Genomic DNA, 13,844 nt, shown 5'->3' with positions numbered 1-13,844 from the left:
ATGGAGGCAGAACCGAAAGTTCACTCGAAACTGTTTACACCAGAAGAACAAAGGTGCGAAGATTTCTTTGCATCTACTACAGTGAGAGACGAAGACGGCAGGTATGTCGTGAAATTGCCGTTTCGCGACGATCATACCTGCAAGGGCAATTCAAGGGAGATTGCAGTTAAAAGACTACACAGTTTGGAGAGGAAATTTGAAAAAGATAAAACACTTAAAACAAGATATACGGAAGTAATCAAGGAATATGAGCAACTAGGCCACATGATACCTGTGACTGAACCTGACCACAAACTGAAAGATGCTATATACTTGCCTCATCATGCTGTCATTCGTGAAAATCGAACCACAACTAAGGTTAGAGTTGTATTTGACGCATCCTGCAAAGACGACAAAGGGATTTCGCTGAACGACTTACTTATGATAGGGCCTACCTTGCAGCCAGATTTGCGTCACCTAGTTATGTGTTGGAGACAGTATCCCGTGTGTTTAGTTGCGGACATTGTCAAAATGTACCGCATGGTGCGGGTGGATGAAGAAGATGCCGACTTCCAACGCATAGTGTGGCGAGATGACTCTAGAAACAAGATCAAAGATTACAAGTTACTGACAGTAACATTTGGCACCGCCTCAGCTCCATATTTAGCGGTGAAAGCATTGAATCAAGTAGCTTATGATCATATGGACAAATATCCCATGGCTGCACCTAGAGTTCACAAAGAGTTTTACATGGATGATTTGATGACTGGTAGTGAAACAATAGAAGAAGGGTTACATCTATATAAGGAAATGAAAGGACTATTGAACGAAGGAGGATTTTTGTTACAGAAGTGGGCTAGTAATAAACTGGAATTGTTAGATCTGATAAATAAAAGAGAGTACGAACATATTGCAAACGAAGAAGAAAAGAACAACCTGGAATTAAAAACAGACAATGTAACAAAAATTTTAGGACTTACCTGGAATAGAAATGAAGATGTATTTCAGTATTCAGTTAATCTGCCGCCGCTTTCGCCACCTGCAACAAAAAGAAAAATCATATCCGATGTTTCTCGTCTATTTGACCCGTTAGGATGGTTAGCTCCATGTGTCATAGTAGCAAAGATTTTTATACAGCGATTGTGGATAGCAGGAATCGGATGGGACGAGGAACCACCAACTGATATATTAAAAGATTGGATAACCTACCGTGAACAATTAACTTACCTTGAAGACTTCCGGATCCCAAGATGGCTTAACATGAATGTTAATGACACATTAGTGGAGTTACATGGCTTTAGTGATGCCGCTGCTGCTGCATACGCAGCTGTTGTATATCTTCGGGTAGTAAAAGCTTCAGGTGAAATTCAGGTTGCTTTGATAGCGGCTAAAACCAGAGTATCTCCTGTCAAACAGGTCAGTATACCAAGACTGGAACTCTGCGGCGCAGTACTCGTAGCTAAACTGCTGAAGGAAGTTGCTATGGTTATGAACATACCCAAATATAATGTAAGAGCGTGGACAGATTCTACGGTAGTTCTTGCTTGGCTGAACAAACATCCAAGTAATTGGAAAACTTTTGTAGCCAATAGAGTCTCGGAAATACTTACTACTATGGACTCATCTCAATGGTCGCATGTTTCAACAAAAAACAATCCCGCAGATTGCGCGTCTCGTGGGATCCGACCAGCAGAGCTAAATGAGCATAACTTGTGGAAATTCGGTCCTAAGTTTTTATGCAATGAGGTCATCAATTATTCGAAACCCAAAAATAACGAAACGAATCTGGAAAAATCTGCGAAGGTTCATTTAGGAGTTGTAGAAGAACCTATTTGGGCTAAATATTCATCGTTGAATAAGCTTATTCGTATTGTCGCATATTGTAGACGTTTTATTATTAAGCGCAATTTATGCGGAAACCGAGAACACACTAAACATCTCCAAAAATGGGAATTAGACGAAGCTTTCACAAACTGTGTGAAATTGTGTCAAAACGAAGAATTTAAAAATGATATAGCAGAGATCAATAAAAATGGTTATATATCTTCGAAGACTTCCAAAATTCGTTCTTTGTCACCCTTTCTCGAAAACGGTGTTTTACGAGTTGGTGGTCGATTAGAGAATACGTTAGATTCCGAAGAAACAAAGCATCCGATGATCTTACCATACGATTCACATCTGACAAAATTGATTGTTGCGGACGCACATGTACGCACCCTTCATGGAGAGCAAAGAATCATGTTGAACTATTTGAGGTCAGCTTATTGGATAATAAGGGTAAAAGATTTGGTGAAACAACACATTCGTAAATGTGTTCGTTGCATTCGTTATAAAGCCAAAATGCAAACACAGATGATGGGAAACTTACCTACAGCAAGAGTCACTCCAGACAGGGCATTTATTCGCAGTGGTGTTGATTACGCAGGACCCATCAATCTGAGGACATCAAAAGGCCGAGGGCATCGTTCGTATAAAGGATACATCTGTTTATTTATATGTATGGTCACGAAGGCTATACATCTGGAAGTCGTAAGTGAGTTGACATCGCGTGGATTTCTGGAAGCTTTCAAACGTTTTATATCCAGACGCGGTAGGTGTTTAGAAATTCATAGTGACAACGGGACAAATTTTGTCGGAGCCGCGAAAGAATTAAAAGAATTATTTAATGCTGAGAAATCGACTATGATTCAGGAAATAGCAGAAAGTTTAGCTTCAGACGGTACTACGTGGCATTTTATACCGCCTAAAAGTCCAAACTTTGGCGGATTATGGGAAGCTGGAATTAAGTCCACTAAATACCATATTAAAAGAGTTATTGGTGATTCGACACTCACATACGAAGAAATGTCAACGCTGCTTAGCCAAATTGAAGCGTGCTTAAATTCACGTCCTATTTCAGTTATGAATAGCGACCCAAATGAGCCTATTCCTTTGACACCTGGTCACTTTTTAATAGGAGAGCCTTTAGTTACAGTACCGGAAAGGAATTTTGAAGGTTCAAACACTGTCAGTTTAAAGCGATGGCAATTGACGCAGCATATGTTGCAAAACTTTTGGCGCCGGTGGTCCAACGAATATTTGACCCATTATTTACATCGTTATAAGTGGTCACATCAGGTTCCCGAACCTGCAATTGGAAATGTCGTTTTGGTGAAAGAAGACGATCTTCCCCCTTCTAAGTGGCTTTTTGGTAGAATTATACAAAAACACCCCGGCACAGATTCAATAACCAGAGTTGTAACTATAAAATGTAAAAATACATTAATGAAACGGCCGACTTCAAAGGTCATTATATTGCCAGTGACTGAATAAACAATTGTTTTATTACTAAGTATGTGCTTGATTATATTTAAAGAGTTTTATGTTGTATTGAGAAGATTAAGATTATATGTTATGTTTTAATTTAATTGTATTTAGGAAAACCGCACCCCCTTAAATTTGTTTTGTATTCAGTTCAAATTTGTTCTCATTGTTACTCAAAGGTGGGCGGTCATGATGAAGGACATGTTGTCCTTGGTAGGCGGTATGTATAAACAGCTTACTCAATTTCTCGGTAGATGGCACTTTTTGTTTTTACAACTAACGAACGCTTGTCTACCGTGGATTTAATAAGGTAATTATTTTGTTTTGTATTTTGTGTGATTTGTGTGGAGTTTAAGTACAGCCAAATAAACAAACTACTGTTTATAATTAAACGAGTTGTTTAATTTTGAGCTTTCCCTTTCGAGACCAGAGTACCGAATATACAGTTTGGCTTTTCAAGGTTTTAGTCTAATTCCTGATATTATTTAACTTAATTAACCGATTTTTACCTATAATCCCATCTAATTAGTCAACTACTAATTAAACTGAATATATTTAAAAAAGAAGTCCATCGGAAGTTCAATCAATTTTTCGTGTTATGGCTCCATCAAGGTGTTGATGATTCTGCCAATGTCGAGGTTGTATAAGACACGGCTAGTATATGAATCTTATTACGGTACGGTATAGACAGTGTTCGGTGGAGTATCCCGAATTGTTCAGAAAAGTTGATCACATATTTTTCGCGGTAAAATGGCAAACGTCAAAGTCCCATCGGAAGTTCGATATTTGATGAAACATACTTTTTGACATTTAGGCATTTTGAGACTTTGACAATATGAATAAAAGTCATTATGACATTCGGTCATTTTAAGAAGGAAACATTTTGATATTTAGGCATTTTGGGACTAAGTTGTTTTAAACACTTTAATTAGAAACTTATGAATAAAAAAAATGTCTCAAGTCGAGACTGCTTGGTAGGGTGCCCGGATGGCTGGCTGCATTGCCCCTCTGGATAGCAATGCTTATCCGCTGGGCGAGTTGTTATGCGCAATGCAATATATTTAGGCGCAATGAAACCAAACTGATGATTTTCCTTCCCATGCCATATTCCTTATATTTTATTGTCATCATTTACATTATTTTCCTGGCAATCAATAGGAGTAGACATACTTGTTCAGTTTACAATGCACCGTTAATTTAGTCAATAATTTGGTACCTATATAATGAGTAATGATGACTTACTCTTCTGCTAATCAGTTTCAGTTTCATTTATTTTAATAAAGTAACATTATAATTGATTTACCATTATTTAGGATCAAAAGGTTATTGAATGTATTTATTGGTTGTTAAATAGTACCTTCCCACTGTTTTTCATCATAAATGTATATGTTAAAAATAATGTTTAAATTTTCATTGTGTTTGTTACAAGTGTTATTATCATTCCGCTGTGATGTAATGAGTAAGTATGTTATTTTATTTTAACGATATTTAGAATTCAAACGCTTGCCATAAAACTATATCTAATGGTTAAACTACATATCCTATACTATAGGGAATCCTAACTTTACTATTTGCTCCCAACTTCGCCCAAGTTAAGTTTAAAATTAATATTTTACCCAGATATATATCTTACATCTTTAAACGAACAATTCTAGTATATATCTATCGGGTATCTCGGAAACGGCTTTAACGATTTCGATGAAATTAGCTATATGGGGGTTTTCTCTGGGAAAACCTACTAGGTTTTTATACCCAGATATTATTAATTAATTTCACTAGAACTATTTCCGGATTTTATGAGAATGTTCTGTAAGATGCATAGCTGGGCATTAACTCGTTAATCCGTTAATCGTTAATTAACGAAGTTAACATTTTAATTAACGGATTAACTTTTAAGTTAACTTAAAAATGTTAACGGACACGTTAACTTCCGTTAATGTGCAGAAGTCCGTTAATCGTTAATCCAATGCCTACTATTTTTAAGATGCACATTGATTCTTACCACTTCTCATGTCGTGTACTTTAAATCCCTTATATCTGTGCTCAAAAAACTTAAGAAAGTAACAGAATAAGACATGGTAGGCATCATTAGGCAGACTTACAATTTATTAATTCAATTTTACATGATTAGTAATTCAAAAGTACGTACAATGTAATCTCGATAATCCGTCCCTTCGTTGGTACGACACACCCAGTAATCCGGCACTAAATAGTGCCGGATTACTGGGTGTGCAAGTGATCAGTCTATGTCCAAATAGACCATGTGCGCTCATATTGTCGCACTTCAATGTCTCCGTCGCACTTGAATTTCCTTTGAATTTAGTATTTTAGTAAAATGTATTTCTACGGTTATTTTTCGTATTTTCTAATATTTTCTCTTCCTACTAATTTTAAGTCCCTACTCAAATCGTTCCCGTAACAAACTTTCAACCCCTTATTAACCCTATTAGGGGATGAATTTTCAAAAACTCTTAACTTGTCTCGTATTTTATGAAAATTTCTTATTAGATGAAGGTTCAAGTTCCTAGCTTAAAATAGATGTTCCAAACGATCTTAAAAATCTTATAATAGGTGCTGTTTTTACAGTTTTTAACTATGTTTTGGCAATTGTAAATTCCCGCACCCATCCCGGGACATCTTAATAACATAACCGTATTATGTACTATAGTCGCCGCTTGTCAAATTTAATTCAACATGCGGCGGCGACATATGTACCTATTACACTAATATTTAATTGCTTAAATCTAAGTGGCTAAATTAAAAACTTACTTTATATTTAAAAGGTTTTTTTTTATTAATGTCTTGTAGCGATGAAAACTCAAGAAATCAGGCTGCGACCAAATTATTTTAAACGGGACACAATCGGCTTTACTTGCATAGCAAATGGAAACTTTGGTGATATTCTATCTTGGTACCAGATCAAAGGTAATGGTAGTGGCTACTTTAGTTCCTGTACTCGTATAATTAATTTAGGCGGCCTGTCTGGCCTAGTGGGTAGTGACCCTGCCTATGAAGCCGATGGTCCCGGGTTCAAATCCCGGTAAGGGCATTTATTCGTGTGATGTGCATGGATATATGTTCTTGGGTCATGGGTGTTTTCTATGTATTAAAGTATTTATATATTATATATATCGTTGTCTAAGTACCCACAACACAAGCCTTATTGAGCTTACCGTGGGACTAAGTCAATTTATGTAATATTGTCCTATAATAAAATAAAGAAATTAACACTTAAAGTTAAATGGAGCACGTTGTAATTTGAGTTGACTGCTTTGTCATTCTTAAACAGTAGGTTTTAGAAAAATCAAATCAAAACAAAACGCTAGCAAACAAACGAAGGCGAGGGTGGCAAACACGCGGGATGGAATGTCCTAATAAGATTCCTCCCGTGGTGGGCATACGACGGAGGTGGAAAGCGGCAACTTCGTTTAGTGCAGCGGGAGCAAAGTTGACGCTTTCCGCCCGGAGGGCAGAAAAAAGTATTCCCTTCTTAGTAAAAGACGTACAAAGCGCTGCGAACTTATAATCCTTTTGCGTTTTACAAGCTTTATATTAAATTGCAATGTACTATTAACTTGTAATGTACCTATGTATGTATGTACGGGTCAAATCTTGCAAGTTAAATTTGAGCCACTTCCCGGTTTCCGATGAAGCTGAATATTTTCATACATATGTACGTTGGATGCCAATGCAATATTATGGTATTATCGAGCTGATCTAATAATGGAGACAGGAGGTGGCCATAGGAACTCTATGATAAAACAACGCAACCTAATTGTGTTTTGAGTTTTTAGAATTGTCTCGATGAGTATTAGTTGCCTGTGGAGAAAAGTACAGTCAGCAATAAAAGCTTGTACCAAAAATGAAATTTTTACCAAAAACATACTTGCTATGTAAAGCCTAATGTGACAGACGTGTAACTAACTATGAAAAGACGCTGCTGTTAGGACCCGACCATAGATATCTAGACTTGACCGAGTTAACTGTCCTATAATCTGGCACTCAATAAGATTCCATGTAAATTTTAATTTGTAACTTATAATTTAAATTTTATATGATATAAATAAATAAATAAGTATTGTAGGGACATTCTCACATAAATTTACTCACAAGGAAAGGTACCGAACTGTCCGGTTCCGATTTAATTTATATTTATATATGTTATAGAGTAGTCTGAAATAACGGACACGTATTTTTTTTAGCTGCCCAAACTCAACCTATTGGGAGAAATTGTCCTCCAAAGTACTAAAAAGTTACTAATTCTTCTTTAACTCCTATAGAAAGTGATGCTCAAGCAACTTGCTAGTTAATGGCTGGTTTGAGTATATGTTTGTAAGGAGCAAAAAAATAATGAGCACGTGTTTTGTTATATCGGCTAAAACTCATTTTTTCCTAAAAAAATCGACATTCGAAGTTTTGTAATATCTTATCGCTAAAGCTACACATAAAGACGGGTGTTTTTTTTAGGAAAACTTGAGTTTAAGCAGATATAACAAAACACGTGTACATTATTTTTTCCTGTTCTCAAACATATACTCAAACAAGCCATTAACTAGCAAGTTGCTTGAGCATCACTGAGTTAGAAGATTTAGTAACTTTTTAATACTTTGGAGGACAATTTCTCCCAATAGGTTGAGTTTGGGCAGCTAAAAAAAAAATACATGTCCGTTATTTTAGACCACTCTATAATATATATAAATATAAATCAAATCGGAACCGGACAGTTGGGTACCTTTTCTTGTCAGTCCCACATGCACTAGAGGTGAAGTAAAGATGTTTAGATTATTATTTATTATTGTATCTCCTTGGATTTCACGGGCCTATAAATCCCGGTCTTTTGATAGGCTTGCATATAGATCCAACACGTAGAGGCCTCTTGGAGAGCTTTAATGTCATGTAGAACGCCTGCTGGAACCCGTTCACGGGCGCAACAATAGACACCAATGAACCGGTCGCAACAGGCATTGGGACTATTGTAGTAAAGTGGACAGTATAACGGTCTATGGATTGAAGTTTGGGAGGACAATGAGACTGTGTTATGGCAAAGACGTCCGGACACCTGCTATAACAATGTTTTCACTAGTTATCGAGGCAGGCGGTGACTCGCCGCCCACTAGATGGGCCCCTGAAAATGCCGTCGTGAAGACGACCAGGAGCAACACCGGTGTGAGCGGCTCAGGGGTGTCGAGAGGTGTACGCCGCTTTCTACCCAGTGGCTGATAACAGCCACTGTGCCAACTCGCGTCTTATGCAAGTTTTCACTTCCACCCCTGGAGCATTTAGCTCTAACGACTCCTCTCTGGACGGCTAATGAAGGCAAGCCAAAGCTGAGAGTCCTGCGGGTCCCCTTGGGGTCCACTCCGACCGACGAAGACACGCCGGAGACGGAGACCCTGACCGACTCTTGGGAGTACTCGGGTCCGTGGGGTCGTTACTCCCCAACAGCTCGCCACAAGCTGCCCTGCGGTTAGATTATTATTATTATTATTATGACTTCCTCGGAAGAGATCCCTTTTAGAGATAAGTTCGCCTTTGTACATAACATTTTTGTTTTTTATTGTTTTGTTTTGTCTGTTTTGTGTAAACTGTTTATGTGCAATAAGTGATATACATGCATATATACACGACTGTTTCTTTTAATTTAATTAGTATTTTATGTTTATTATTATTTGTATGTCTTTCCCATTACGGAACAATGGTGTTGCGGACCTTTGGGAAGCGTGCGCGGAGCCGAAGCCGACACGTAAACGCCCTTTTGACACTTTAATGAAGTATAAGGGGTACACCGAGCGGATGTTGCCCTTATTGCTCGTGTCACATTATTATTATTGTTGTTGTTGTTTTACCTGAATTAAACGATTTGAATTGAATTGCATTGAAACCCTACACTGAGCATGACCTGACATGCTCTTGGCTGTTTTTTTTTTTGTGCCTTGAAACCCTCATAATGTACAATCACATCACTTGTTTTAATGGGTAAAAAACCAAGTGCTTGAAATGTGATTTTGACTTGCATTTCAGGGTCAACACACATATTATTGCGAAAATATCAACATATGCGTGCAATTGGTATACTAAGGCTTAACCTCAATATGACCCTACAGCAACGGGACCATGGTACGAGGGTATACTGCACAAAAGATACCTGGCCCGCATGGGAAAATTCAACGAGACAAGAAAGTGAACTCGTGTTGATTCCGTTTAAATTTAAACCATACACCCCACCTCTTGGTAAGTCTAGTCTCTACACTCGGTAGGTACAACACTTACATATGGGGTGTTTTTTGTCGATTTTTCGTTATACTTATTTGGAAAAAGTTTCGCTCCTCATTCTGGGTGGAATATATTAGAAAACATGTAAGGTCAGACCAAGACAAGTCTGCAACGATCTTTATAGCACACGCAGGGCTAGTTTTATTTAGATAGATAACTAGAGTACTCTTTATTGGCACACCTCAGTAAAAAGATACAAGAAATAAAAAGTCGGACAAGAAGGGTTCCGTACCATTATAAAAACGGTCACCCATTCAAGTACTGACCCCGCCCGACGTTGCTTAACTTCGGTGATTGGATGAGAACCTCGAGATAGGAAAGAAATATTTATTTTATTCTGTTTTTAGTATTTGTTATTATAGCGGCAACAGAAATACATGATGTGTAGAAATTTCAACTGGCTAACTATCACGGTTCATGAGATACTGCCTGGTGACAGACGGACTGACGGAAGGACGGACAGCGGAGTCTCAAAATAGGGTCCCGTTTGACCCTTTCGCTACGGAACCCTAAAAAGAAAAGAAACAATTGATTAAATGAAGAGGCAGACAACAGGCGTTCTTATCGCTTTAGAGCGATCTCTTCCACACAACCTTTGGGTAGCAGAACAGAGAAGTTAAACAAAAAAGTAGGTGTATTTATACGTCAGAATTTCATAGAAATTTGACATTTAAAATAACACTTGCACTGCGTGTGGTATCAAAATAACACTTGCACTGCGTGTGGTATCAAAATAACACTTGCACTGCGTGTGGTATCAAAATAACACTTGCACTGCGTGTGGTATCAAAATAACGCTTGCACTGCGTGTGCTATCAAAATAACACTTGCACTGCGTGTGCTATCAAAATAACACTTGCACTGCGTGTGCTATCAAAATAACACTTGCACTGCGTGTGCTATCAAAATAACACTTGCACTGCGTGTGCTATCAAAATAACACTTGCACTGCGTGTGCTATCAAAATTGTTGCAGACTTGTATTGGTCTGACTCTATGTAATTTTCCGTTGACTTACAGGGTTGGGTTATAGGTACCATACGTTTTGATATCTTAAAGAATAAATGAAATCCCAAAACCAATAATTATACAATTTACATACATATAAAGAATTTTAAAGGAAAATAGAACCAGGTACATACAAAAGTCAACAGGTAGTGCAAGGAGCTAAATATGGAGACTATTAATCGCAAAAATACGTAATATGTGACATTATCTATGAAAAGGGACCTTATTGTCGCCGGGGGGACGGCACGGTAGAATGGTCTCGCGACCCCGTGGCGTCCCCCAATAACGGTAGAGCGGGCAACGCCGCAGGGGATGTTAGTGGGTATTCTCTTCCCCTCCCTCTGTTTAACAGAGGGAGTACCGGGAGGAGCGAGTCCCACATACCACCCCCCAAGTTGGCCTCCCCAGCCAGGGGGTGAGATGCGTAAATGCATTTACCCCTGCGTGAAAAAAAAAAAAAAAAAAAAAAAAACCTTATTGTCGGTTGCGCTTACGCCATTATCAACGATTTTACCATATTATAAACAACGCCGCGCTACGTAGTGCGGCGTAAGCGCCATCGACAATAAGGTTCCTTTTCATAGATAATGTCACATATACTATTAAAAATACAATATTATAAATGGCCTGTAACACGAGCAAAAATTAAACGTAGGCTGTACTCCTCAAACTGACCAACATTTGTCCAGCGACTTTTAAAAATAACTTGTATTTTGATTTTTAGCATACTTTAAAGTTTATTGTAAAACGCAATGTAGGTATTGCGAATTTTATTATAGTATTTTATGCAACAGTTGTATAAGAAGGGTCAAAAAAGGCGAGTGGCGTGAGTTACAATGTGAGCCGGAGCCGAAGGCGTAGGTTCCTACGAGGGATTATTCGACGCTCATGCCATTATTGTTTCTTCCTAGTCGCGATTCTGCACAACATGGATTCCACACATTTGTTTTTGATCACATTCTTTATTCTTCGCAGTCATTAGTTTTATACAATCCGGTTTCTTCCTAGTCGCGATTCTGCACAATATGGATTCCACACATTTGCTTTTCATCACATTCCTTATTCTTCGCAGTCAGTAGTTTTATACAATCCGGTTTCTTCCTAGTCGAGATTCTGCACAATATGGATTCCACACATTTGCTTTTGATCACATTCCTTATTCTTCGCAGTCAGTAGTTTTATACAATCCGGTTTCTTCCTAGTCGCGATTCTGCACAATATGGATTCCACACATTTGCTTTTGATCACATTCCTTATTCTTCGCAGTCAGTAGTTTTATACAATCCGGTTTCTTCCTAGTCGAGATTCTGCACAATATGGATTGCACACAGTTGCTTTTGATCACATTCATTATTCTTCGCAGGCAGTAGTTTGATGTAGCTCGACGAAAATCAGTTAAAAAGCTATCAATTTATTTCCCATGTAGGTACATTGTACAGTCAGCGTTAGAGATATGTGACCCCCCCCCCCCCTGCATACAACCAATCTATGTAGGGGGGGGGGCACATATCTCTGACGCTGACTGTACTGTAGTTTTCCTCTTGAGTTTTCTTTTGTTTAGGCATGTTGATATCTGTAAATGAGGCAAAGGGTGCCAAGTGTAGAAGAATTGGTAAGATTTTATGATAATAACCCATGGTTAATTTAATCACACGGAAAAAACATATATTAATATTTAATAATTGTAATGAAATATTTAATAACCATTCTTTAATATTCATTACCGTTTTGCTAGAGTGAATGTGGTAAATGACTGTAATGACGAGAATGGTGATACATTTTCATTACTCATTAATTGTACCTTTACTCCTCAAAAGCAAACGTAATCTTAATTATAATTATTCAGTTACCCAGAAAAAATGGTAATAAAAAAAATGCGTACCATATTAAAGAATAATGAATGTGATCAAAAGCAACTGTGTGCAATCCATATTATGCAGAATCGCGACTAGGAAGAAACCGGATTGTATAAAACTACTGACTGCGAAGAATAAGGAATGTGATCAAAAGCAAATGTGTGGAATCCATATTGTGCAGAATCTCGACTAGGAAGAAACGGGATTGTATAAAACTACTGACTGCGAAGAATAAGGAATGTGATCAAAAGCAACTGTGTGCAATCCATATTATGCAGAATCGCGACTAGGAAGAAACCGGATTGTATAAAACTACTGACTGCGAAGAATAAGGAATGTGATCAAAAGCAAATGTGTGGAATCCATATTGTGCAGAATCTCGACTAGGAAGAAACCGGATTGTATAAAACTACTGACTGCGAAGAATAAGGAATGTGATCAAAAACAAATGTGTGGAATCCATGTTGTGCAGAATCGCGACTAGGAAGAAACAATAATGGCATGAGCGTCGAATAATCCCCTACGAGTCAACAAAAATAAATCTTAATTTAGGTAAACAAATTACAGCAAAAATATATAGCCAAGACGCGCGAGCATACCTTGTGACGCGCCCGGCCCGCCCCGGGCCGCGGCCGGCGACACCTCCTCGTAACTCATGAGGCCCTGGTACTTGCTACTTGCTAAATTAATTTTTTGGACAGTTTTTTCTCAATTTTGGCCACCGTAGCCTACGGAGACTAACAAGCAACGCTAAGCGGTCTTCGTAGTCTATGGGTGTTGCTATATTACGGGTGTCACATGCGTGTTTCTGACTTATGAAGTAATTATTTTTACTATGCAACCAAATGAATATTTTGTAAGTTGGCATGAATGCACTTAGTTTAAAACTGTATTCGTTTTGGTTTTGTTAGGTTGGTAGCCATTAATCGCAGTAACATTATAGCTTATAAAAGCACAAGAGCTTTTATGAGGAATAGACAATATAGACTTTTCTTGAAATCTTTTATGTATGTTCTTATATTCGTGTTAATGAATGCATAAATGACAGATAACAGTAGAGGAGTAGGAAAAGTTTATAGCGTGACAATTACACAGATGTCAGCGTACATTGAAGATAATATTTAATTTGTATGAAAAATAGGAAGTCTAAAATCTTCATAGTTTTTCCCTGTCCCTGAACGTCAGTTTGAGAAGTACAGTCTACCGTTTAATTTTTAGCTTGTGTTACAGGCCACACACACGATCTAGCTAGGTCTTATCTCTGGGAAAACGCGCATTTTTGGATTCTTATATGTTTTCCAAGCAAAGCTCTGTCTCCCAGATATCATAGGAATATAATATACAGAATAGGAAAGTAAATCTATACGCGAAATGTTTTTAGAGTGTAAAAAAAATTATACGAAAAAAATTGGCCCCAATTACTTTG

General features: G+C 37.8%; 2 protein-coding genes across 3 annotated transcripts in view; both read left to right on the top strand.

Annotated features, from left to right (window-relative positions):
- Positions 1–1,678, top strand: LOC133532886 (uncharacterized). The gene is made up of 2 exons (XM_061871745.1): positions 1–1,488; positions 1,643–1,678. The coding sequence occupies exons 1-2, from the start codon at positions 1–3 to the stop codon at positions 1,676–1,678; spliced, it is 1,524 nt and encodes a 507-aa protein (XP_061727729.1).
- Positions 1,679–3,802: 2,124 nt separating this feature from the next.
- LOC133532999 (uncharacterized) overlaps positions 3,803–13,844 on the top strand; it is a 29,808-nt gene continuing 19,766 nt past the window's right edge. Inside the window, exons 1-4 of one of the 2 annotated variants that reach the window (XM_061871906.1) lie at positions 3,803–4,604; positions 4,712–4,741; positions 6,091–6,207; positions 9,304–9,513. In XM_061871906.1, the coding sequence (XP_061727890.1) occupies positions 4,738–4,741; positions 6,091–6,207; positions 9,304–9,513 (331 nt within the window). In that variant the 5' untranslated portion in view covers positions 3,803–4,604; positions 4,712–4,737. Of the gene's footprint in view, positions 4,742–6,090; positions 6,208–9,303; positions 9,514–13,844 lie in introns of both variants that reach the window. The other variant, XM_061871905.1, reaches the window with a different exon arrangement.

This window comes from Cydia pomonella, chromosome 28 (genome assembly GCF_033807575.1).
Source record: "Cydia pomonella isolate Wapato2018A chromosome 28, ilCydPomo1, whole genome shotgun sequence".
In the NCBI taxonomy this organism is placed as follows: domain Eukaryota; kingdom Metazoa; phylum Arthropoda; class Insecta; order Lepidoptera; family Tortricidae; genus Cydia; species Cydia pomonella.
Note: the sequence above shows the minus strand (reverse complement) of the source record. Positions and strands in the feature narration are given on the sequence as shown.

Excerpts from the sequence above, each read along its gene's own strand:
- LOC133532886 (XM_061871745.1), top strand. The coding sequence starts at position 1 with ATGGAGGCAGAACCGAAAGTTCACTCGAAACTGTTTACACCAGAAGAA. Across the intron at positions 1,489-1,642 it reads TGAACATACCCAAATATAAT|ATTGCGCGTCTCGTGGGATC; the intron begins GTAAGAGCGTGG and ends ACAATCCCGCAG.